General features: G+C 45.2%; 1 protein-coding gene across 1 annotated transcript in view; it reads left to right on the top strand.

Annotated features, from left to right (window-relative positions):
- Positions 1 to 24,221, top strand: part of RAVER2 (ribonucleoprotein, PTB binding 2) — a 100,271-nt gene that overhangs the window by 60,623 nt on the left and 15,427 nt on the right. Inside the window, exons 9-12 of the mRNA XM_068239309.1 lie at positions 9,813 to 9,955; positions 15,796 to 15,892; positions 23,117 to 23,235; positions 23,334 to 23,411. Coding sequence (XP_068095410.1) covers positions 9,813 to 9,955; positions 15,796 to 15,892; positions 23,117 to 23,235; positions 23,334 to 23,411 — 437 coding nt within the window. The remainder of the gene's footprint in view (positions 1 to 9,812; positions 9,956 to 15,795; positions 15,893 to 23,116; positions 23,236 to 23,333; positions 23,412 to 24,221) is intronic.

The raw sequence follows: 24,221 nt of genomic DNA, 5'->3' as shown, positions 1-24,221 counted from the left end.
CCACAGAGGTAGTTAATCAGCTCTGCTGAGACACTAATTACCTCACCAGTGCATGTTTATGGCTTTCTGCAAAACATGTACTGTTGGTGGGCCTTAAGGACAGGGTTGGGGAACTCTCCGTATAGAGCCTTCCCGTCGCTCCTACGGTTCTCCCATACCAGGGCTGGATCCTCCTTTAGCAGTCTCTGACCAATGGGTTGGAGACTGCTCACTTCCGCCGCTGAGGGAGGCTTCTGCTATCTTCGTGAGCCTGAGGGCTTCTGAATACAGGCCGCTCTGTACTGCGCTGCTCTGCTGTTAATGTCTTGATGCCAGTCACCTCAGGACACCTTCGGGTTTTTTTTGTGCAGGCCAGCTGCTTTGGTTGCACAAGGGTAAAGTGCGCAATATTAGGCTGAGGGTGTCTTTTTTGCTTTGGCTGACCAGTGTTTTTATGCATGGGAATTGCCAGAGTGGACAGTGGTAGAGGAGTCAATCCGTCCAGAACGGAGTGTCTGAGAACATTCAGTCTGTAATAAAAATGTGGTGGTGTGACAAGAGCTGGGTGATTGAAGTCCTGGATATTGTGCAGTGAATGGGAATAGCTGTATTAGTTCCTAGCACACTGTGTGACGATGACCATATTATAAAGATCTTCATGCTTCTGTCTTGCCACCACTGTCTTTGGAATTGCTCGCCGCATCCTTCTTTCAGGATATATAATATGGACTCGGCTGTTCTCTAGCAAGGGCCCATTTCCACTTGTGCCAATCTGCATGCGTTTTCTGCATGCAGATTCGCATAACCAATACAAGTGGATGGGCCCATTTCCACTTGTCAGAAATCCTGTGCGGTTTTGTGTGCAGGAAAAATCTGCCGCCTTGATTCGCATACAATGTATTTAATAGGAAATTCGCATGCGTGTTCGTATGCGAATTTTACCGTGACTTTTACTGCGAATTTGCTGGAGTTTTCGCATAAAATCGATGTAAAAGCACACAGGCACTGACATGGTTAAATTCACATACTTACTAACATATCCAAAAACGCCCGCGAATTCGCAGTAAAATTTGCATCTGCGTGCAAATTCGTTTTTGCGTTTTTCGATACTAATTCGCAGCGCACAAGTGGAAACGGGCCCTAAGAATTTCTGCTGTTGCACAAAATAGTTTTCTTTCTTTTGTTTTTTTCTCTTCTTCTTCCTAAAAAATAAAGAACATTCCAGTGCCTGCTGAGATGAAGCTCTGCAAAGCAACGTCTTCATGCAAATGTGGCTGTGCTTGTGCCTACATTAGCATAGAGAAACCGCAGAGATGCTTCAGAGACTGGAGCAGTGGTGCATGAAGAAAAGGCAAGCATATATAATTACATGTGTATATATTGCTAGATTATTCATGTCCTTGTCAGCGGCAGTCATAGATATTTAATATATACATTTATTCACATGTATGCTTAACTGTGTTGTTAAAGCGGACCTGAACTCAGAACTTCCTCTCTGCTCTAAAAGATAAACAGGTATAATAACCAGGGCTGTGGAGTCGGTACAAAAATCCACTGACTCTGACTCCTCAGTTTAGGATTCCACCGACTCTGACTCCGACTCCTCTATTTTGCATATTACAATCTTGTTGATTGAAAGTATGTAACATGAAATTAGTTTCAAGGGAAGGTTCAGGTACTAGCCCGGTGGTCTCCTGAGCCTGGGCAGTACAGCCCGGAGGACGTCCGATGACGTCAGCGCGCACCAGTGAGACGCAGATTGGAGCGCAGAAGAGGCCCGACCTGGCCGCCGGCCTGGCCAGGTCGGGCGCGCCACCGGAGACCACCGGGAGCCTGCGGAGCGGCTCCGAGGGCACCTCCTGCCTGCCACGGCTGGAGGAAGCCCCAGGTAAGTGGATGGGGATTTTTATTTTTTTGGGATAGTCCCTGAACCTTCCCTTTAACTGCCAACGCTTAGGAATTTTAAAAGACAACTGAAGTGAGGACATGGAGACTGCCATATTTCTTCCCTTTAGTCATAGACTAAAACTAGTCCTTGGTAAGAGTACTTGTAAAAGGTACAGACCGGAACAAAGAACATCTATCAGGCCCTAGGCAATGTAACTGTGGGTACATGTAAGAATGATGTGCAGGTACTCTGCAGGGGAATAAGGAGATTCTTCCTCTATTACACATTCTTCATGCACAATCTGAACCAGGTTTATGGTAGATAGACAACACCTTTGTGTTCAGTGTGCACAACATTCTCAGTGGATTCCCTGCAGCTCTGTGGGGAGTGCATATGTACAGTATAGTACTACTGTGTAACAAAGTAAACCTAAGACAGATGAAATTTAAAGTTTTATACATACCAGGGGCTTCCTCCAGCCCCCTTCAGGCTAATCAGTCCCTCGCTGTCCTCCTCCACCACCTGGTCCTCCTCCACCACCTATGAGTCCAGGTACTTGAGCCAGTCTGGCGTAGTGCGCATGCACACACTCCGCCGCCGGGAGCATACTACACCTGCGCAGCACTATTGTGCAGGTGCAGAACGCTCCTGGCTGTGGAAGCGGCATGCGGCCGGACTGCGCTGACTGGCTGAATTACCAGGACTCCTAGCAGAAGATCCAGGTGGTGGAGGTGGACAGCGAGGGACTGATTAGCCTGAAGGGGGCTGGAAAAAGCCCCAGGTATGTATAAAACTTTTCTTTTCATCCTTCTCAGGTACCATTTAATTCGTAGTCACCAAACCAAATTTTAACAACATATCAAATTATTTGATTTCATGAGCAAAGAGAGTGCGTACATTTGCATAAATCAGAATCAATGCAGAATTATTTCCATCTCATTGACCATCTCTATTAGTGACACGGCTACACATAAGGCTTTATACTTACAGCATAGATGTTATGTAGTATATATGAGATTTCTGTGTACACATCATATATACAGTCACAATCAGATGTGTATATCTGACTTACGGGGACTGCTTTATTGAAGCAACACAAGTAACTCATTTTGATTGGTTTATATCATTTTTGTGGACTAAGCAGAGCTATTACCGTATATATAAATTATTTATGATGACTATTATCTGAGAAATAGAACATTTTATCATTTTTTCTATTTTAATTACAGTTTAAATTCATTAGGAGTTGGAGCATTTTTTCCCGACTCCGACTCCAGGCACCCAAAATTGCTCCGACTCCACAGCCCTGATAACCTTTAACCACGTCAGCCTGCAGGGGTTTCTCACCTTCAGGACAAAGGCAATTTTGACCTGTCAGCGCTCCTCCCATTCATCCGCCAATAACTTTCACTACTCATCACATGTAAATCATCTATACCTTGTTTTTTTGCCACCAGTAACGCTTTCTTTGGGTGGAACATTTTTGCTAAGAATTATTTTATTCTAAATCAGGGGTGCCCACACTTTTTCGGCTCGCGAGCTACTTTAAAATTCGCCGAGGCCAGGAGATCTACCGACGTTTTAAATGCACCCCCCCCCCCCGAAACGTAGCTAGGTACAGGTCCCCTCAGTACAGGTTAGCTAGGTATAGGTCCCCTCAGTACAGGTTAGCTAGGTATAGGTCCCCTCAGTACAGGTTAGCTAGGTATAGGTCCCCTCAGTACAGGTTGGCTAGGTATAGGTCCCCTCAGTACAGGTTAGCTAGGTATAGGTCCCCTCAGTACTGGTTAGCTAGGTATAGTTCCCCTTAGTACAGGTTAGCTAGGTATAGGTCCCCCTCAGTACAGGTTAGCTAGGTATAGGTCCCTCTCAGTACAGGTTAGCTAGGTACAGGTCCCCCTCAGTACAGGTTAGCTAGGTATAGGTCCCCCTCAGTACAGGTTAGCTAGGTATAGGTCCCCCTCAGTACAGGTTAGCTAGGTATAGGTCCCCCTCAGTACAGGTTAGCTAGGTATAGGTCCCCCTCAGTACAGGTTAGCTAGGTATAGGTCCCCCTCAGTACAGGTTAGCTAGGTATAGGTCCCCCTCAGTACAGGTTAGCTAGGTAAAGGTCCCCCTCAGTACAGGTTAGCTAGGTATAGGTCCCCCTCAGTACAGGTTAGCTAGGTATAGGTCCCCCTCAGTACAGGTTAGCTAGGTATAGGTCCCCCTCAGTACAGGTTAGCTAGGTATAGGTCCCCCTCAGTACAGGTTAGCTAGGTATAGGTCCCCCTCAGTACAGGTTAGCTAGGTATAGGTCCCCCTCAGTACAGGTTAGCTAGGTATAGGTCCCCCTCAGTACAGGTTAGCTAGGTATAGGTCCCCCTCAGTACAGGTTAGCTAGGTATAGGTCCCCCTCAGTACAGGTTAGCTAGGTATAGGTCCCCCTCAGTACAGGTTAGCTAGGTATAGGTCCCCCTCAGTACAGGTTAGCTAGGTATAAGTCCCCCTCAGTACAGGTTAGCTAGGTATAGGTCCCCCTCAGTACAGGTTAGCTAGGTATAAGTCCCCCTCAGTACAGGTTAGCTAAATATGTGCCTTCAGTACAGGTTAGTTAGGTATAGGGCGGGCACATGTAATCACTTACCTCCCTTCAACTGTGGAGGCTTGTCATCTCCCCGTACAGGCCTCCCCGTACAGGCCATGTGTAGCAGCGATGCGGGCAGCCATGACACCTCGTGTGCGCAGCCATGACACCTCGTGCATGCAGCCTTCATCACACAGGCTGCTGAGGGAGCGCTCCAATGGCCAGCGTGAGAGGAGGCGGAAGTGTTGCCAGCGCCGCCCCCAGCCATGACACTGCCGCCCTGGCCTCTCAGCCGCGCCTCTCTCCTCTCCTGAACAAATCAGCGGCCAGCAGCAGAATCTGATAGGACGCGGCCAAGCGGCCGCGTTCTACAGCTGCTGGCCACAAAATTCAATGGGATGCGGCCAGGAGGCCGCGATCTACCAATCAGGCGGTCGCGATCTACCGGTAGATCGCGATCGACCTATTGGGCAGACCTGTTCTAAATGCATGTTAACAGGTATAATAAAAAAAGGGGAAAAAACGTTCTACTGTGGATAAAATCCACACATTTTATTTGCCCATTTGTCCCGGTTATTGCAGCGTTTAAAATATTTCCCTAGTACAGTGTATGGCGCCAATATTTTATTTAGAAATAAAGGTGCATTTTTTCAGTTTTGCGTCCATCACTAATTACAAGCCCATATAGGCTCAAGATAATAAGGTGTATTGTAATATACCTTCAAAACATACATATTGAAAAAGTTTAGTCCCTAAGGTAACTATTTATGTATATTTTTTTTTTTTTAAACTAATTTTTTTTATGTATTTTTTTTTTTTGTAAACGTTTTATTTATTTTATTTATTTATTTTTTAGTTATTGGGCAGGGTGGGGTTTTGTGTTTTTGTTTTTTTTTCATTTGTACTTTTTTTTTAATTTTTTGTAAAAGTAAAGCACCACTAGGAGGCGCTAAGCCCTTTCCTGGAAGATACCAGGGAGTAGAGGCCTACAGTGGGTCGGGTACCCGCGGGTAACCCAAAATGTGGGTCTGGTTCGGGTACCTGAATTGATTTAAGGTGCGGGTAGGGTTGCGGGTAGTGAAAGCAAGCATGTAAACCTTCTTTAGCTTTGGTTTGTGTCTAAAAATAGGTTTTATTAACTTAACAGCTCCCCAATGTTACTTTAAATGTGCACTTTAGAAGAAAATGTAAAAAAGCAGGTAGCGGGTCAGGTAGCGGGCCTGCGGGTCGGGTGCGGGTAGGGGTTGTGCCGGTCGGGTTGCGGGTATCAAATGCCATTTATTTGATAGCTGGGCTTATGCAGCCTAGACGTGGGAAACAATCTGTTTATACCTGATAGTCCTCATTTACTATCTTGCCATGGTGTCCCCTTTGATCAGATTTCAGCAGAGATCCAGTATCCTTTTCCTCTCCTTGCCTCAACCAGTTGCTTTGTATTCCTCACTGGCTTAACCACTTAAGGTCCGCGGTCTTAAACCCCCCTAGTGACCAGGCCATTTATTACTAACTAGGCCACTGCAGCTTTAAGGCCTCACTGCAGGGCCGTACAACCTATCACACAAGTGATTCCCTTCCCCCCCCCCCCCTTTCTGCCCACCAACAGAGATTTGTTGGTGGGCTCTGATTCCTGCCAGCATATTTATCTATTTATTTATTTTTTAGTAAAGTGTGTGTGTGTGTGTGTGTGTGTGTGTGTGTGTGTATATATATATATATATATATATATATATATATATATATATATATATATATATATATATATATATATATTCTCTATCCCCGCTAGCATATGACAGCGAATCACTCCTGTGTTTCTCAGGGCCGTAGATCGCAGCGCTGTACTATGTAAATAGGCCATGATTTTGCCGCCTAACAGTCTCCTAGCGGCGATGGTCGCTGGGAGGCTGATGACAGAGCTGAGCTCCGTTATTCAAGCGGAGATGCGCGTTGGCGGGCGCGATGCCCTGCAATCCCCACCCCTAGGACTTCACGCCAATTGGTGTGGAGTGGTCCTGGGGCTGCCGCTGCGTTCACGCCGGTCGGCAAAAGGTTAAAGTGGTATGAAACTCGGCATTTCCTTTTTGCTCTAAAAGATTATTTACAGCATAAAATCTACTACCACAAAATAATAATTGCGGCAGAACAGCATTCAGACAGCTAAACGCAGCATTTTGTTCTCCAGTGGAAAGCTCCTTGCTTAAGGGCTGGTTCAGACGGACGTCTGCGTGGCGTCGCGTCTGGGGGCGTTGCGGCGGCTGCGCGGTCAGGCTTTCAGTAGCCTTCGGTCGCGTCGTGATGCGGTCGCGTTTTTTTTCTTCCCTTAGGGGAACATTAGCCGTCGCGGTTGGCCGCTCCCTGGAAGCAACATGTCGCTTCCAGGGGCAGCCCGAACGCTCGCGAAAATCGGGACCCGAACGCCGCGCTCGGGTAAAAGCGCGCAAAAGCTCGGTGTAAACACTCCCATTCACTTGAATGGGAGCGTTTACCGCGACGTTTCGAACGCTTGTGGTAAACGCTCCGCAAGCGTCCGTCTGAACCAGCCCTTAGTGTGCAGCTTCTGCATGGAAGAGGTGATAATCTCTTTAGTTTACATTCCTTTGTCAAATACATTTAGCAAACATTAGCAAAGTGAGCTCTCTTTGCTTCTAGTATGCATGCAGGTGAAAAGTGATCACTAGATAGATTTTAATATATAAATACAGCAGCTATGCAATAAAATGCAATGGCAGCTTTCAGAGCAGATAAACTGTACTTTGTGAATTTGTAATTTGTAGACAGACAATGTTGTGCACAAAAGCAATTAGGATAACACTATGGGTAATAAATAGAAAAACCCATTTCTATTAAAGGTTTTATCCCACTTTAAGGTGGTCATACACACATAGATTTCTGCCCAATGTGGTAAAACAAAATGAAATCCCTATTTGAAAATCAATCCCTCTCTGATCAGATTCAGTCTATTGAAAATCTGCAGAGTTGCACTGTTTGATGCAGGGCAGCGCTATGGGCCAATGATCTACCGCCGCGGCTTGGGCCCCTCGTTCATCCTGGGACAGGTTCACATTTTGCAAAACTGTCCTCGTTCATCTCTATGACTAAATAAGTTTTACTTAAAGAGGAACTTCAGCCTAAACGAACATAGTATCATTAAGTTGCATTAGTTATGTTAATTAAAATAGGTAGGTAATATAATCTCTTACCCACCCTGTTTTAAAACAACCGGTGTAATGTCTGATTGCGCTGCCCGGAAGCTCCCTTCCACACTGAGTAGCACGCATGCACAGTGTGAAGTTAATGATGCTGCTGGAGGTAAAATACTAAATATCTCCGCTCCCACACCTCTTACTCTCCCCAAATTTTTAGGGTAGGGAGGGGATCCCCCGAACGACCTCTATGCCAAATTGCAGCCCCCGAGCCCCACTGGTTCAGGAGATAGATTAGAGAAAGCTATCTCGGGAACCAGCGGGTCTCGGGGGGGCTGCAATTTAGCATAGAGGTCGTTCGGGGGGTCCCTTCCGTACCCTGAAAATTTGGGGAGTGTAAAGGGGGGTGGGAGCGGAGATACCGTATATACTCGCATAGAAGCCGAATTTTTCAGTACAAAAAATGTACTGAAAAGTCTACCCCTCGGCTTCTATGCGAGTCATCTGGCTGTGCCCCCGCTATGTCTGTCCTTCCCATGACGCGTTAGTGCAGCAGTAAACAGACTGATGTTCCCCAGCGCTCCCAGAGCGTGTAGCATTACGGAGCAGGCATCCTTTTGATGTAACTTTCACTCCACTCCCTCCTCACACGCTGAAGCCGGGAAATGTACAGTTGCTTCTTGTATTCTCAATGCTGCATCCTCCGTGGCAAGGCTGTGCTGTTATGTGCCGATAGATGTGTTTATGTGACAGGCAGCCACACGCTGTTATATTATTCCCGGATCTGTATATTGCTGTGGCTGTAGCTCACTATCATGAAGCTCTGATAGTGAGCTGGAGCCATGGCAGTATACAGATCCGGGCATAATATAACAGCGTGTGGCTGCCTGTCACATAAACACATCTATCGGCACATAACAGCACAGCCTTGCCACGGAGGATGCAGCATTGAGAATACAAGAAGCAACTGTACATTGCCCGGCTTCAGCGTGTGAGGAGGGAGCAGAGTAAAGTGAGTCAAAGTTACAAGTAAATTCCGGGCTTCAAGAAACTACATCTCCCTGCATGCTTTGCTATTTTCCGCACATGCCCAGTAGATGGCAGCAGTCAGGAAGACAGCTCGTGAGTGCACATGGAGATGAGACATGCAGAGGAGAATGGAATGAAGTTATTTATGGCAGATGTGGGCTGTGTGTCTCAAGGATCAGGTGCATTCTGTGCCTGCAGCTTTGCAGATCAGTGAGAAGCACTTAGTGCCCTGGTGAGTCCAGCTTCACCTCACTGATTTGTCCTGTGTTTGTCTGGTGATAGTTCTAATCTGCCATCATGGGGAAATACACTCCTATTAGCAGCATTTAAGAGTCCAGACTCCAGGGTGTAGAAGATTTGTCTTGGGCAATGTCCCTGGTTGTCAGGATGTGTGTCTAGAAGAGGCTGGGTGCTAAGCAGATGTGAGGGGTAATTAGCAGAGACATGGATGCACATCTGGCTATGGGGAGGTCGGCTGCTTCATACTGGGGGCCTGTTTGGCTTTGGAAAGAGGGGATGTCTCATAATGGGAGCACATTTGGTTATTTATCCCGAAGCTATAATGGGGTGGGGGCTTATATGCGAGTCAATCACTTTTTCCTGGTTTATGGGGGGAAAGTGGGTACCTCGGCTTATATGCGAGTCGGCTTATATGCGAGTATATACGGTATTTAGTATTTTACCTCCAGCAGCATCATTCTATAGTAAATGTGGCCGCACAGTCTCCTACTGCGCATGCGGGGCAGCACAAATCCACAGGCAGCGTAATCAGACACAACATCGGCAAATGTTTGTGATTTCATGGGGGCAGCCATCTTTTTGGTTGAAAGGAGGTGACGGGGAGCATGGGACAGTTCCAACTATCCTGTGTCCTGATCACCCCTCCCAGTTGCACACGCTAGGCTTCAAATCTCAAATTCAAAATGAAAAAAAAAACAAATTTGCGCCACAAACAGCAGAAGAACATCATCAGAAACCCCATCATGCTTTGCACAGCATCAAGGGAAAAATGCCCGGGCAGTTTTCTTCTGTTCAGCTAAAAATAAGGCTTGGATAAAAAAAACAAAGTTCTGATGTTGTGGAACTGTTAAAGAAACACCAAGCCTTTTCAGTGCTGCCGAGTAGATTTTTAGTCTGGAGGTTCACTTTAAGTTGGAGATTTGAGACATGCCCACAATATGTACATTGACTGTGTTTCTTCCTATAGACCTGCTGCCATACTTCCATAATCAGCATCTGGGTTCTTCACTCTCCCGGCTAGCCCAGGACAAGGCACCGGCGGTGACAGAGGGCACCCTACTGAGTGGACAATTTCACGGCCAGACCATTAACACAGATACTTTGCACATGGTGAGAATGTCATTTTAGCTGTTATACTGTTGGCTGGTGTTATGCTTTTGTTTTTGTAAAGATTTATTTTTTTTCAAAAAAGAAAAGACAAAACTAATACAAAACAATCTACTAGCAATCCAGAGACAATACATTACACAACAAGAAAGAGAATCTGTTTAGTCGAATACAATTTTCATCAAGGAAGGTTCAAGAATGTCAGATGATAACCAAGCGTTACATATGTGTAGACAAAAACATTATCATGATGGCATAGATAAGAAAATCAACGCGGACCCTGTATCATGGCACTAATATCGAAGTGGGGGTAATCTTAACCACTTCACCACTGAGGGGTTTTACCCCCTGAGCACCAGAGCAATTTTCACCTTTCAGCGCTCCTTCCATTCATTCGTCTATAACTTTATCATTACTTATCGCAATGAAATGAACTATATCTTGTTTTTTTCGCCACCAATTAGGCTTTCTTTAGGTGGGACATTATGCCAAGAATTATTTTTTTCTAAATGTGTTTTAATGGGAAAATAGGAAAAATGTGGGGAAAAAAATAATTTTTTCAGTTTTCGGCCATTATAGTTTTTAAATAATGCATGCTACTGTAATTAAAACCCATGAAACGTATTTGCCCTTTTGTCCCGGTTATAAAACCATTTAAATTATGTCCCTATCACAATGTTTGGCGCCAATATTTTATTTGGAAATAAAGGTGCATTTTTTTCAGTTTTGCGTCCATCCCTAATTACAAGCCCATAGTTTATAAAGTAACAGTGTTATACCCTCTTGACATAAATATTTAAAAAGTTCAGTCCCTAAGGTAACTATTTATGTATTTTTTTTAATTGTAAATTTTTTAATTTTTTTTTAATTACAAAAAAAAAAAAATGGGGAGTGTGGGAGGTAATGAGTTAATTTTATGTGTAAAAGTCATTTATTTGTATGTGAAAAATGTGTAGGGTGTAGTTTACTATTTGGCCACAAGATGGCCACAGTAACTTTTTGTTTTAATGCGACCTCCAAGCTTCCTTCCGGAAGCTTGGAGGAAGAATAAGGAGGCTGGACACGTGAGTTTTTTTCTCACAATGATCGCGCTGCCCATAGGAGAGCAGCTGATCATTGCGGGGCTTAGATCAACGAACGGGAATGGATTTTCCCGTTCATTGATCTCTGGGCGGGCGGCGGCGTGTTTACTAGCGGCGTGCGGCATGTTTACGAGCGGGAGCGCGGGCAGCGTCGGGAACGCGGAAAGTACGTGTTTCTCCGTCCCTGGTTTTTAAAGGATGGAAAAAGGGGCGGAGAAATACGTACGCGCGGGGGTAAAGTGGTTAACCACATCCTGACGATTCTACACAGATTTTCCATACTTAAAGTGAATGTTTACCGTTTAAAAAAAAAAGCGGATCGCAAACCGCAGCAGAATCGCTCTGGTGAGCACTAGGCCTAATTTATCGCTTTTTCAAGCTCACATTTCAAGCTAGATCTCAAATTAGTAAATTAAAGCCAATGGGTACCGCTATAAAAATAAAAAAGTCAGATACTCACCTAAGGAGAGGGAAGGCTCGGTCCTAATGAGCCTTCCCTCTCCTCTCCCGGTGCCCGGTCCCGCGCAGGATCCCCCGTGGCAGTATTCGACCAGTTCGGTCAATTACTGCCACTTCCGCAGCCGAAGGGATGTTTCGGAAGCCTTCGGGAGCACTCGGGCTCCCGAGGACGGGGCCGCTCCATAGTACGCATGCGCGAGCGCCCTCTATGACGCACTCGCGCGTATGTAGCATGGAGCGGCCCGGCTTTGGAAGCCTGAGTGCTCCCGAAGACCTCCAAAGTCCCTGCGGCGGCGGACGCGAACGGGGGAGCCAGCGCAGCACCGAGGGCACCGGGAGAGGAGAGGGAAGACTCATTAGGACCGAGCCTTCCCTCTCCTTAGGTGAGTATCTGACTTTTTTATTTTTATAGCGGTACCCATTGGCTTTAATTTACTAATTTGAGATCTAGCTTGAAATGTGAGCTTGAAAAAGCGATAAATTAGGCCTAGTGCTCACCAGAGCGATTCTGCTGCGGTTTGCGATCCGCTTGCGGGTGCGGATCCGCTTGGGTAATGTATTTCAATGGGCTGGTGCACACCAAAGCGGGAGGCGTTTTGCAGAAACGCATACTCCCGGGCTGCTGCAGATTTTGGATTGCGGAGTCGTTTCTGCCTCAATGTTGAGTATAGGAAAAACGCAAACCGCTCTGAAAAATGGCACTTCAGAGCGGTTTGCCAGGCGTTTTTGTTACAGTAGCTGTTCAGTAACAGCTTTACTGTAACAATACATGAAATCTACTACACCAAAAACGCTTCCCAAAACCGCAAAATGCTAGCTGAAACGCTACATAAAAATAAGAAAAAGCGTTTCAAAATCTGCTAGCATTTTGCGGATCTGCTAGCGTTTTTTGGTGTGCACCAGGCCTTAGTGTTTATCATTTATTTATAAACACAAAGGGAGTCCTCACTTAACCTCCTGAGCGATAATCCCGAGCTGAGCTCGGGGTATATCGCGCAGGAGGATTTCTCAGGCCCTGGTGGGCCGATTTGCATAATTTTTTTTTGTTACACGCAGCTAGCACTTTGCTAGCTGCGTGTAACTTCCGATCGCCGCCGATCCGCCGCCGCTCGCCGTGCCGTCCCCCCCCCCCTCCCCGACCCCTTGCGCAGCCTGGCCAATCAGTGCCAGGCAGCGCTGAGGGGTGGATCTGGACTCCCTCCAACGTCACGACGTCCATGACGTCGGTGACGTCATCCCGCCCCGTCGCCATGGCGACCGGGGAAGCCCAGCAGGAAATCCCGTTCTGAACGGGATTTCCTGCTTGCTCTGATCGCCGAAGGCGATCGGAGTGGGTGGGGGGATGCCGCTGCGCTGCGGCTATCATGTAGCGAGCCCTGGGCTCGCTACATGATTTAAAAAATAAAAAATTTAAAAAAATAGTGCTGCGCCACCTCCTGGGCGATATAATTGTATCGCCCAGAGGGTTAAGATCCATGCTGAAAGACTTTTTTTCTCCCACGGGAGCAATTCACTCCTCCTTTTCCCCAGCTTATAGGGCCCTGTAACTTATTCACAGAATTAATGTCAACCAATTTTTTAGCTAAAGAGGGGGCCTCACAGGATCCAAAAATACAAAAACCTTTATTGTGGAACAAGATCACGGCAATCAACATACATTAAAATACTTTAAAAACTGAGAATCTCCGGAGTCTCTCATCCACCCCTCACACACTTCACCTCACCATGCCCCTGACGTCACTCTGAGGAAGAAAATCTTATTCTAGGCAGTGGCCATCTTGCCAAGCTAATGCTGACATCCTATCCTCCCTGACTCTTGTTTTCCCCCCTCCCTTCTCTTGCTCATTGTGTATTCATTAGCTGCCCTCCTCCCAGAGTGTTCAGACACTCCCACTGAGGTGTATACTAACAACTGCACTGTCTATTTTTTATTTACACATCCAATAACACTCAGCCTTGCTTGTAAACACAAGTAATCAGAGGGAGATAAGCAGCTAGATAGGGAAATAAATGGAAGAGGAGGAATATATTATAGATAAAAAGAACTCCCAGCATTCAACTTTTTGGCACTGTTTGGCACTAGGGCCAGTGCTCATAAAGTATGTCATAACTACAAATCATAACAGCAGGAAAAGTTTTTTTGCAAGTTTTGAATGCAGGATTAGCATCTTTATCACTTCATACACTCAGACTAGTTGCTGTTGAAATTTGATTTTTATGGTGACAATAACGCTTTAACAGGGAAATAATGGTATACAAAATGGGATAAAGCCGCATATAGACACATTGGCCTTATCCTAATTACATTTTTTCTCCTAGGAGATAATTTTGCATCTTCATCTATGCACTCTGCATATGAAAAAGTACCAAAAAGTAGGTGATAAAATATTGCCAAAGTTAATTTGAGGATTTTCTTGCTTGCTAGTGGTTTAAGACATTTTATCTATAAGGTGTGAAAAGAGCATCTAGGAGAAAAGGTGAATAAGATTGGGCCCATTGGCTCATATGCTATTAACTTTTCTTCAAAGAGATATTTTCCACGCTTACCAATAAATTAACTTTAAACAATAATAGCCAGCACAAATTTTTAAAATGGGGGAGAAAAGCAGTGCCAACCGCTCCCCCTATTCTCCTTCGTCCCCCTCCACTCTCACCTAAAAGCCACCCTCAGCCTCTTCCAAGTAAGCCGGGTTTGGCAGTAGTGCGCAGGTGCTGACCCGGTGGTACGCATCCTTGATTAGAAGTGCTCTGCACATGTGCACGACATCAAGTCAAGCCTGCGCACTACTGCCCGACCTGGAAGAGGCTGAAGGGGGTGGAGGAGAACGGGAGGACTACTTCACATACATGCCTGCTCCCCCTGTTTTTTTTTTGTCAGCTCTGGTGTCCTTTAACCTCCTTAGCGGTAACCTCGAGCTGAGCTCGGGGTAACCCGCTGCGGAGGATATCTCAGCCCCTGGTGAGGCGATTCCTGTTCTGTAAATTGCTGTACGCGCAGCCAGCACTTTGCTAGCTGCACGTCCAGCTCGATCGCCGCCGCTCTGCGGCGATCGTCCGCACGCAGCGGCGGAAGAGGCCCCCCCCCCGCCAGAGCCCTGCGCAGCCTGGACCAATCAGTCCCGGGCAGCACAAAGGGCTGGATCGGATGGGTTTGACGTCAGGACGTCGGCTGACGTCCATGACGTCATTCCGATCGCAGCCATGGCGACAGGAGAAGTCAAACAGGAGATCGCGTTCTATACGCAATCTCCTGTTTACTTTTGTTGCCGGCGGCGATCGGACTAGAGGGACATATGCGCCCTCTAGTGGTGTTTTAAGTAGCTACCACTCAGGTAGCTACATGAAACAAAAAATTCAAAAAAAAGTGCAATGCAGCCTCCTTGGCGGAAAAATTGAACCGCCAAGGAGGTTAAAGCCCCCCACCATGCAATAAATTACTCCAATATACAGTGATGTGAAAAACTATTTGCCCCCTTCCTGATTTCTTATTCTTTTGCATGTTTGTCACACTTAAATGTTTCTGCTCATCAAAAACCGTTAACTATTAGTCAAAGATAACATAATTGAACACAAAATGCAGTTTTAAATGATGGTTTTTATTATTAAGTGAGAAAAAAAACTCAAAACCTACATGGCCCTGCGCAAAGCACCGCTGTCAATCACGGCCACTTGGGCCGCGGTTAACTGCGCAGGCACAGTAGTTCTGCACCTGCACAGTTTGCCTTAGCTCACATAAGCGTGATTGACAGCGGCGCTCCGCGGAGGCGCAGTAAGGCCGACTCTGCGGTCGGCCTCTGCACTGTGCACTGTGCACAGAGACCGGGACAGTGGTGGGGAGCGGAGCGGTCGGCGTGGGACAGTCGGCTGCAAGGGGCTGGAGAAAGCCCCAGGTGAGAAAAGCTCATTTTCACAAGTTTGCCCGATAACTCCTTTAAGATAAGATGAAAAATTATCTCCTAGGCGACAACTTTTAAACATGTAACTTGAGTACCACACCTTCTACTTGAGGGACCGTCTTGTAACTGTTCACAGGAAGTACCTGTAAACCACAATTTGATCCAAGGAAACATCTCGCTCCAGAGATGTGAAGCCTGTATGGGTAGGTGCACGCATGCAGGCAAACACAACTTCACAAGGGTTTTTTTGAACTTTAGAAACTTCAGCTCCAAAGGGGAATACTTTTTAATTTACAGTAATCTGCATGTTTGTTTTAAGAATTTGCCTTATTTGCTTTTGGTATTTTGACCTGCACAGAATTCTGTAGGCAGACATTTTTCTGATGTCTCGCATTTTGTCTCACAGAACAAGCCCTACCATCAATCATCACTTCTGGGGGAGCCGCCAAAGGACATCCGCCTGAGCACTAACCCTTACCTGAATCTGGCAAGCGTGCTTCCTGGTAATTCCTCAATGCATTATCCTGGTTTACAGTTCAAAACTTGCAGACATGAGGACTGGAGCAAATTACATTCAAACTACATCTTCCACGTTCCTCTGATGTCAGATTTCCTTTAGAACATACATGTCAGACTCTGCCCTGCAAAGCCAGAAAATTTGGCCCGCAATTGGTTTCCTCATTTTGCATTATATTTGGTCTGCCAGAGCCTGAGCAGTAAGCCTATATGGCTAAGTGCTGAAACTATGAAGCCAAATGGTGAAGGGAGAGGAGCCAACAGACACCAGGGAACTGCATGGGGGGGAGGGGGTGCGAGCACGTCGGTTAGAGCGCAGGAGATTTGGGAGCAGTTGGTGCAACCATAGACCGTAATAGGAAATATGGCTATAGCAGCACACGGTGAGTAACTTTGGCGCCATCAGAAGACAGAGCTGAAGTTACTTTTAAATAGCTGGAAGCCGAATTAGATCATTCCCCACCATCCACGTGGACCTGGAGGGGTAATAATAATTAACGCCACCAGGACTTGTGCAGGAGCAGGGGAAGCCGTATATCGGCTGTATCCTGTGCCCAAGTTTGCCGGCGGCGATTTTCTCTTGTACACGGGGGTGCAGTAGACACCAGGGAACTGTATAAGGGATCAAGGTGGCCACGAGACATGAAATTGACCTGTGACTTGGTCCCAGTTTTCAATTTCTGCCTGCTGTGTATTTGAGTTTGACATCCTTTTTTTTATTTTTATTTATTTTTTTATTAAAAAAAAGAAATGCTATTAAGTGTCTTCAGATTGCAGCCCTCATCTGGATCAAATCTGGTCACTAGAATTGTATATTTATACAGGTGTCAACCTCTTTCTTGGTGCCCCACGTTGATGCATGCTATATATCCATGCACTAACTAATGGGTTATTTTACACCAGATAGAATTGTTTTTATTAAAATGGCAAAAGTGCTGCATGTAGCATATTTTGAGCAAATGCAATTCTTTAACCAGTATGCAAAAGTGCTATTAGAATCGCTTCAATATAGCTCCAAAATCACAAGCGCTTTTTGGTGTGGAACTGCTGCTACGTCTAAAAGACTTCTCCTGCTACAGCTCACATTGATCTAAGTCCCCGTTAGAACAATCGGTGGCTTCTGCGAGAAGCCGCGATCGTTCTAAGTTACACAGCCCCTCTTCACTTCCTGTAAGTGTAAAAAAAAGTCCGTCTTAAAAAACAAAACAAAAAAAAACAAAACAAAAAAAAAACTGAGGCCATCCTTTGGCCAAATAGTAAAATTACACCTACATACATTTTTTTTTTTTTTTTTTTGTAAATAAACATAACCACACTTACTTATATAATTAACTACTTACTTCCCACACTCCTAGAAATACCCTAATAAAACTTAATTAAAAAAAATATAAAAAAATTACAATTAAAACAAACAAACACCTTAGTCTGAACTTTTTTTTAATATGCATATCAAGAGGGTATATTACTTATTATTTTTTAAAATTATGAGCTTGTAACTAGTGATGGGTGCAAAACTGAATAATGCACTTTTTTTTTCCAAATAAAATATTGGCACAATTTAAATTACACAATTTAAATTATTTCCCTGTCACAATATATGACCTATTGTGACAGGGAAATAATTTAAATTGTGTAATAACCGGGACGAATGGGCAAATATAATACGCGTGTTTTAATTATGGTAGCATGTATTATTTTAAAACTATAATGGCCGAAAACTGAGAAATAATGAATTTTTTTCCATTTTTTTTTCTGAATATGCCCGTTAAATTGCATTTTTAATAAAATACATCTTAGCAAAATGTACCAATGTACCAAAATAGCGGAAAAAAACAAGATATAAGATCATTTCATTGTGATAAGTAGTGATAAAGTTATTGGCGAATGAATAGGAGGTGAAAGTTGCTCGGATGCATAAGGTGAAAAAACACTGAAGACTGAAGTGGTTAAATAATATGTATGGTTTGACAGGCAAACGATTGCTGATATCCACCATCCAGTGATTAGTGATTTTTTGTTTTTTTTTAAATCTTAATTCACTCCGATAAGAATCTGGTCCATATCCTTTATTTATTTTTTATTTTTTGGTAGGTAGTGACTTACCGGAGGATTTAGAATTGGGGGTGTTGCCCAAAGTAGAATGCTGGACGGTTACGATTTTTGGGTGATATCCGACAAGATGGGAAAGGTCAGGGGGACATCCTTGGCTTGTTTATAGTGCCTCCGGAGCTTGTGTGTATTGTCCTGTTTAACAGCTTTGCCGTACAGGCTCCAGGGGAGAACCTATGATTTCATAGAGTTGTAAGCTGCTCATTCCTCCCACCGATGAGCAATTTCTGCAGTAGATGGAGGGAGGAAATGGGTAGAACATCTCTAAAATAGAATGGCAATACGCTTTCAAAAGAGTGAGTGGAGTTAATTAAAAATACAAGGTTTCAATTATAGCGTGATATCCAGATGGTATCTGTCACCGGAAGGGGTTACGAGGATGGAGTAGTATGAATGTTCGAGGTATGAGCAGAATGCACTTGGATGCGCACCTTCTGGAACTGTGAGAAGATTGCTTTATATTGGAATCGCCTATATTTAAAAGGAGTACAAATCTATTCCCTGAGTTGTAGGTGACCCAAGGCTGAGTGTTTCAGTAGATAAGAGTAACAGAATCCAGGCACTGACCAGGAAGCAATTGCCATTAGTCACCTTTAATTATTTGCCTCTGAAGAAGCAAGTTGTAACTTGCGAAATGGCTGTTAGGCCGACTCTCACTAGTGGCTATATCAGGTTGTTGGGAATGTAATTAAAGGGGACTAATAGCAACTACTTGGTGGTCGGTGCTCGGATTCTGTTACTCTTATCTACTGAAACATTGGAAACTTCTTGTCTGGTGGCACAACTGCAGCACCGGTTTCTCCCAGCATTGCCAAAGGATCTAGTGCTGGTCTACCCTCTCTATATTGCATTGGATTCCAAGGCTGAGTGCATTGAGGATACAATGGGTTGCAAAAGTATTCGGCCCTCTTGAAGTTTTCCACATTTTGTCACATTACTGCCACAAACATGCATCAATTTTATTGGAATTCCACGTGAAAGACCAATACAAAGTGGTGTACATGTGAGAAGTGGATCGAAAATCATACATTATTCCAAACATTTTTTTTTACAAATAAATAACTGCAAAGTGGGGTGTGTGCGTAATTATTCGGCCCCCTGAGTCAATACTTTGTAGAACCACCTTTTGCTGCAATTACAGCTGCCAGTCTTTTAGGGTATGTCTCTACCAGCTTTGCACATCTAGAGACTGAAATCCTTGCCCATTCTTCTTTGCAAAACAGCTTCAGCTCAGTCAGATTAGATGGACAGTGTTTGTGAACAGCAGTTTTCAGATCTTGCCACAGATTCTCGATTGGATTTAGATCTGGACTTTGACTGGGCCATTCTAACTCATAGATATGTTTTGTTTTAAACCATTCCATTGTTGCCCTGGCTTTATGTTTAGGGTCATTGTCCTGCTGGAAGGTGAACCTCCGCCCCAGTCTCAAGTCTTTTGCAGTCTCCAAGAGGTTTTCTTCCAAGATTGCCCTGTATTTGGCTCCATCCATCTTCCCATCAACTCTGACCAGCTTCCCTGTCCCTGCTGAAGAGAAGCACCCCCTGAGCATGATGCTGCCACCACTATATTTGACAGTGGGGATGGTGTGTTCAGAGTGATGTGCAGTGTTAGTTTTCCGCCACACATAGCGTTTTGCATTTTAGCCAAAAAGTTCTATTTTGGTCTCATCTGACCAGAGCACCTTCTTCCACATGGTTGCTGTGTCCCCCACATGGCTTGTGGCAAACTGTAAACGGGACTTCTTATGCTTTCTGTTAAAGAGACTCCGTAACAAAAATTGCATCCTGTTTTTTATCATCCTACAAGTTCCAAAAGCTATTCTAATGTGTTCTGGCTTACTGCAGCACTTTGTACTATCACAATCTCTGTAATAAATCAACTTATCTCTCTCTTGTCAGACTTGTCAGCCTGTGTCTGGAAGGCTGCCAAGTTCTTCAGTGTTGTGGTTCTGCTATGAACTCCCCCTTCCAGGCCCTTCTATGCACACTGCCTGTGTGTTATTTAGATTAGAGCAGCTTCTCTCTTCTCTCTTATCTTTTACAAGCTGGATAAATCGTCCTCTGAGCTGGCTGGGCTTTCACATAGTGAGGAATTACAGACAAGGGCAAAGCTGTTTGCAGGAAGAAAAGAGCAGCCTGAAACTTCAGTGCATGAGAGATGCAGGAGGAAAGAAACACACAAATGATCTCTTGAGATTCAAAAGGAAGGCTGTATACAGCCTGCTTGTGTATGGATGTATTTTCTATGTGTGGACATACTGTACATCAACCTACTTCCTGTTTTGGTGGCCATTTTGTTTGTTTATAAACAAACTTTTTAAAACTGTTTTTAACCACTTTTAATGCGGCGGGGAGCGGCGAAATTGTGACAGAGGGTAATAGATGTCCCCTAATGCACTGGTATGTTTACTTTTGTGTGATTTTAACAATACAGATTCTCTTTAACAATGCCTTTCTTCTTGCCTCTCTTCCATAAAGGACAACTTTGTACAGTGCATGACTAATAGTTGTCCTATGGACAGAGTCTCCCACCTGAGCTGTAGATCTCTGCAGCTCGTCCAGAGTCACCATGGGCCTCTTGACTGCATTTCTGATCAGCGCTCTCCTTGTTCGGCCTGTGAGTTTAGGTGGACGGCCTTGTCTTGGTAGGTTTACAGCTGTGGCACACTCCCATTTCTGAATGATCGCTTGAACAGTGCTCCTTGGGATGTTCAAGGCTTTGGAAATCTTTTTGTAGCCTAAGCCTGCTTTCAATTTCTCAATAACTTTATCCCTGACCTGTCTGGTGTGTTCTTTGGACTTCATGGTGTTGTTGCTCCCAATATTCTCTTAGACAACCTCTGAGGCCCTCACAGAGCAGCTGTATTTGTACTGACATTAGATTACACACAGGTGCACTCCATTTAGTCATTAGCACTCATCAGGCAATGTCTATAGGCAACTGACTGCTCAGATCAAAGGGGGCCGAATAATTATGCACACACCACTTTGCAGTAATTTCTTTGTAAAAAAATGTTTGGAATCATGTATGATTTTTGTTCCACTTCTCACGTGTACACCGCTTTGTATTGGTCTTTCACGTGGAATTCCAATAAAATTGATTCATGTTTGTGGCAGTAATGTGACAAAATGTGGAAAACTTCAAGGGGGCTGAATACTTTTGCAACCCAATGTAGATGGGGTGTTACTATAAAAAAGACAAACTTTGGGACATCTACTAAATCCAGGGAGGTTATGAACGCCCAAATACTGGTACTGGGGTGATGATTAGAATAACTATATGGGGAGAGTAGTGATAGGTAAATGTTTTTCCCTAAATTATTCAGGATACCAACTTTTACATTTTTAATTTACCTGGTTTTAGCATCAGAAACACTTCCTGTAGTTTGTTTATTGCTGTATATTGTATGTAGCCCCGCCCCTTCCACTGATGTTCAATCTAGGCTGATTAGGTATGTGGAATTCTCCTCCCAGAGCATTCTGGGAGATGAGATATATTTTCTACTGGCTTCAGAACTCTTGGGAACCAAACATTCTGTAGAGATTACCTACCAGTACAGTCGTCGCATGTGATAAATGTCAGCATGTAAATCGGAGAGAGGAAAGATTTTACAATGGACAAACACTGACTAAATAATGAATATTGTAAAAAACAAAAAAAACCACAACTTTTATTCATTATGTTATTTTCACGACCATTCATGACCCTCTTTAAAGGGAACCAGAAACGAAATAAAGAAAAGATGTTATACATACCTGGGGCTTCCTTCAACCCTATATGCACGGATCACTTCCACATGGCCGTCCTCCACTGCCTGCACCTACGAGAACCGGCTCCTGTAACTGACGTAATCGGAGCCGGGCTACGCAGGAGAAGTGCGCCCTCTACGTATCTCTCCAGCGGCTGCTGCAGAGATACGCAAAGAGCGCACTTCTCCTACGCTAGACTGGCTCTGACTGACGGAAGAGCGGGGAGCCGGTTCTCGTAGTTGCAGGCAGCGGAGGATGGCGACGTCTGAGCGAGCCGTGCGTATGGGGCTGGAGGAAGCCGCAGGTATGTATAACATCTTTTCTTTATTTCGTCTCTGGTTCTCTTTAAAGCAAGGGTCTCAAACTCGCGGCCCGCGGGCCATTTGCGGCCCTCGATACAATATTTTGTGGCCCTCGCCGGCAAAAGCTTCCTTATAGTTCGCTTCAGTGCTCCCAAGTAATCCGCCGCATCCCCGCCACTAAACGAGGGCTGCAGAGCCCCCAAATTGCCCGGGGGGCAATCCGCCGGCATTTCCTGGAAGGGGCAGAGCTTTCAGCTTCAGCTCTGCCCCTCCTGACGTCAATCGCTGCACGGATCGCCACCTCTCCCCGTGAAGGAAGGAAGAGCGAGAGGGGCGGGTAGAGGCGGCGATGTGCCGCGATTGTGAAATTCCTTATGCGGCCCAGCCTCATCCTGACTTTGCCTCCTGCGGCCCCCAGGTAAATTGAATTTGAGACCCCTGCTTTAAAGGAAATCTATGGTGAGAGACCTATGGTGGTTAACATATTTATTTCATTTTAAACCGTGCACATTGCCTGGCTAGCCTGCTGATCTAGCATGCAGCAGAGCAGGTGAGGGGAATTCAGAGGAGTTCTTCCTCAAGTTGATGGTCCGTCCATCGTTTTTTTGCTGAGTGGAAGACAAGCTTATGGTTCTTACACCAGCTGCAGATCTTGTTGTGGAATCACCAGGCAATTATACCACTTATTTTGTAGAAAATGATATAACCGTATATCAAGAGGAAAGACTTGCTCCGCCAGGATAAGTTGCTCCTTTATTCATGTGCATACAAATATTAAGATACCAAATCATCCAGTACAGGCATGATGTGTGACCTAGTGCTGAAAAGGCCTGTAGGGACATTCCCATCACTGCTTCATTTTTACAGATAGAGGATATGTTGCCATATCTTATATACGTATCCGCGCTGCAGAATGTGTGAAGTCCTTCCCAGAGCGCTGGAGCGAGTACAAGCATAGCAGATAGGCTGTCCGCTCTGGCTGGCTGACCTTGAGCGCCCTCTGGATTGTACAGTTTAGAATTACAAGTGTTCCTGTTTTCTTCTGTTCAGGCATGTCAGCTCGGAGCCTTCACACCCCAGCAGCGGATGGCTTATTATCTCAGGACTCAACAGCACAGTCGGGTATAGAAAACTACTTTTACAACCAGCAATATGAAGACTACTCTCAGGTAACGGATCGTCCCATCTCTATCCTTCTCTGGGGGGGGGGGGGGGGGGGGGGGAGAGTGTACAGCAACTGACAGCTTATCTGCTGATTGTATTGCAGGAGGCTCTGCAGCAGTGGTACGACCAATATTCAGGGTACAGCAGTACCCAGGCCGAAACTTCCAGTGATGCCAACCAGGTGAGCTAGGCCATCTTTTATTTTTTTTTAAACCGAGAACAGGCTTTATTATACAAATCTGCAGCAAATACAACCAATACAGGACAATAAAAAGTATCAAGGTTGAACAAACACAGACAAACACAGAACATTTATATCGCGCTTTTCTCCTGGCGGACTCAAAGCGCCAGAGCTGCAGCCACTAGGACGCGCTCTATAGGCAGTAGCAGTGTTAGGGAGACTTGCCCTAGGTCTCCTACTGAATAGGTGCTGGCTTACTGAACAGGCAGAGCCGAGATTTAAACCCAGGTCTCCTGTGTCAGAGGCAGAGCCCTTAACCATTACACCATCCAGCAAAGTAGGCAAAAGACCGTATTTTCACCTTTAAAGGAATCAGGCAAACAGTGCTAGGTCAAATACGCATGTCTGCGTTACTCATGTTTTTTTTGTAGCTGGATCGCATCCTCTTTCTCCAGCTGCTCATGTTGCTCCGGTCGGGCTCTCCCGCATCCCGGAACTAATTGATCCCCGCCATAGAGCCGCCGGAGGCGTGTTCAAGCTTGCCGTCCATCTCAACCAGCGGCTCTTAGACGCATGCGCAGATGTACGTAAGCATATGTCTGCACGCTATGTGAGGAAACTGCGCCAGCGTTGCACAGAGTAACAGCTTATACTGCGCCTGCGTGACCGCTATCACTTCCGGGGTACGGGGATATTACCGGCCCTAGGTGTCAAAAAAAGCCCCTTCTATGCAATTTTCTCTCTCTCTCTCGGGGGTGAAAAAGTGCATCTTATAACGTGTAAAATACGGTATACAGAGATTATTGGCTT

This window comes from Hyperolius riggenbachi, chromosome 6 (genome assembly GCF_040937935.1).
Source record: "Hyperolius riggenbachi isolate aHypRig1 chromosome 6, aHypRig1.pri, whole genome shotgun sequence".
NCBI lineage: Eukaryota > Metazoa > Chordata > Amphibia > Anura > Hyperoliidae > Hyperolius > Hyperolius riggenbachi.
This window is presented reverse-complemented; position numbering and strand designations above follow the sequence as displayed.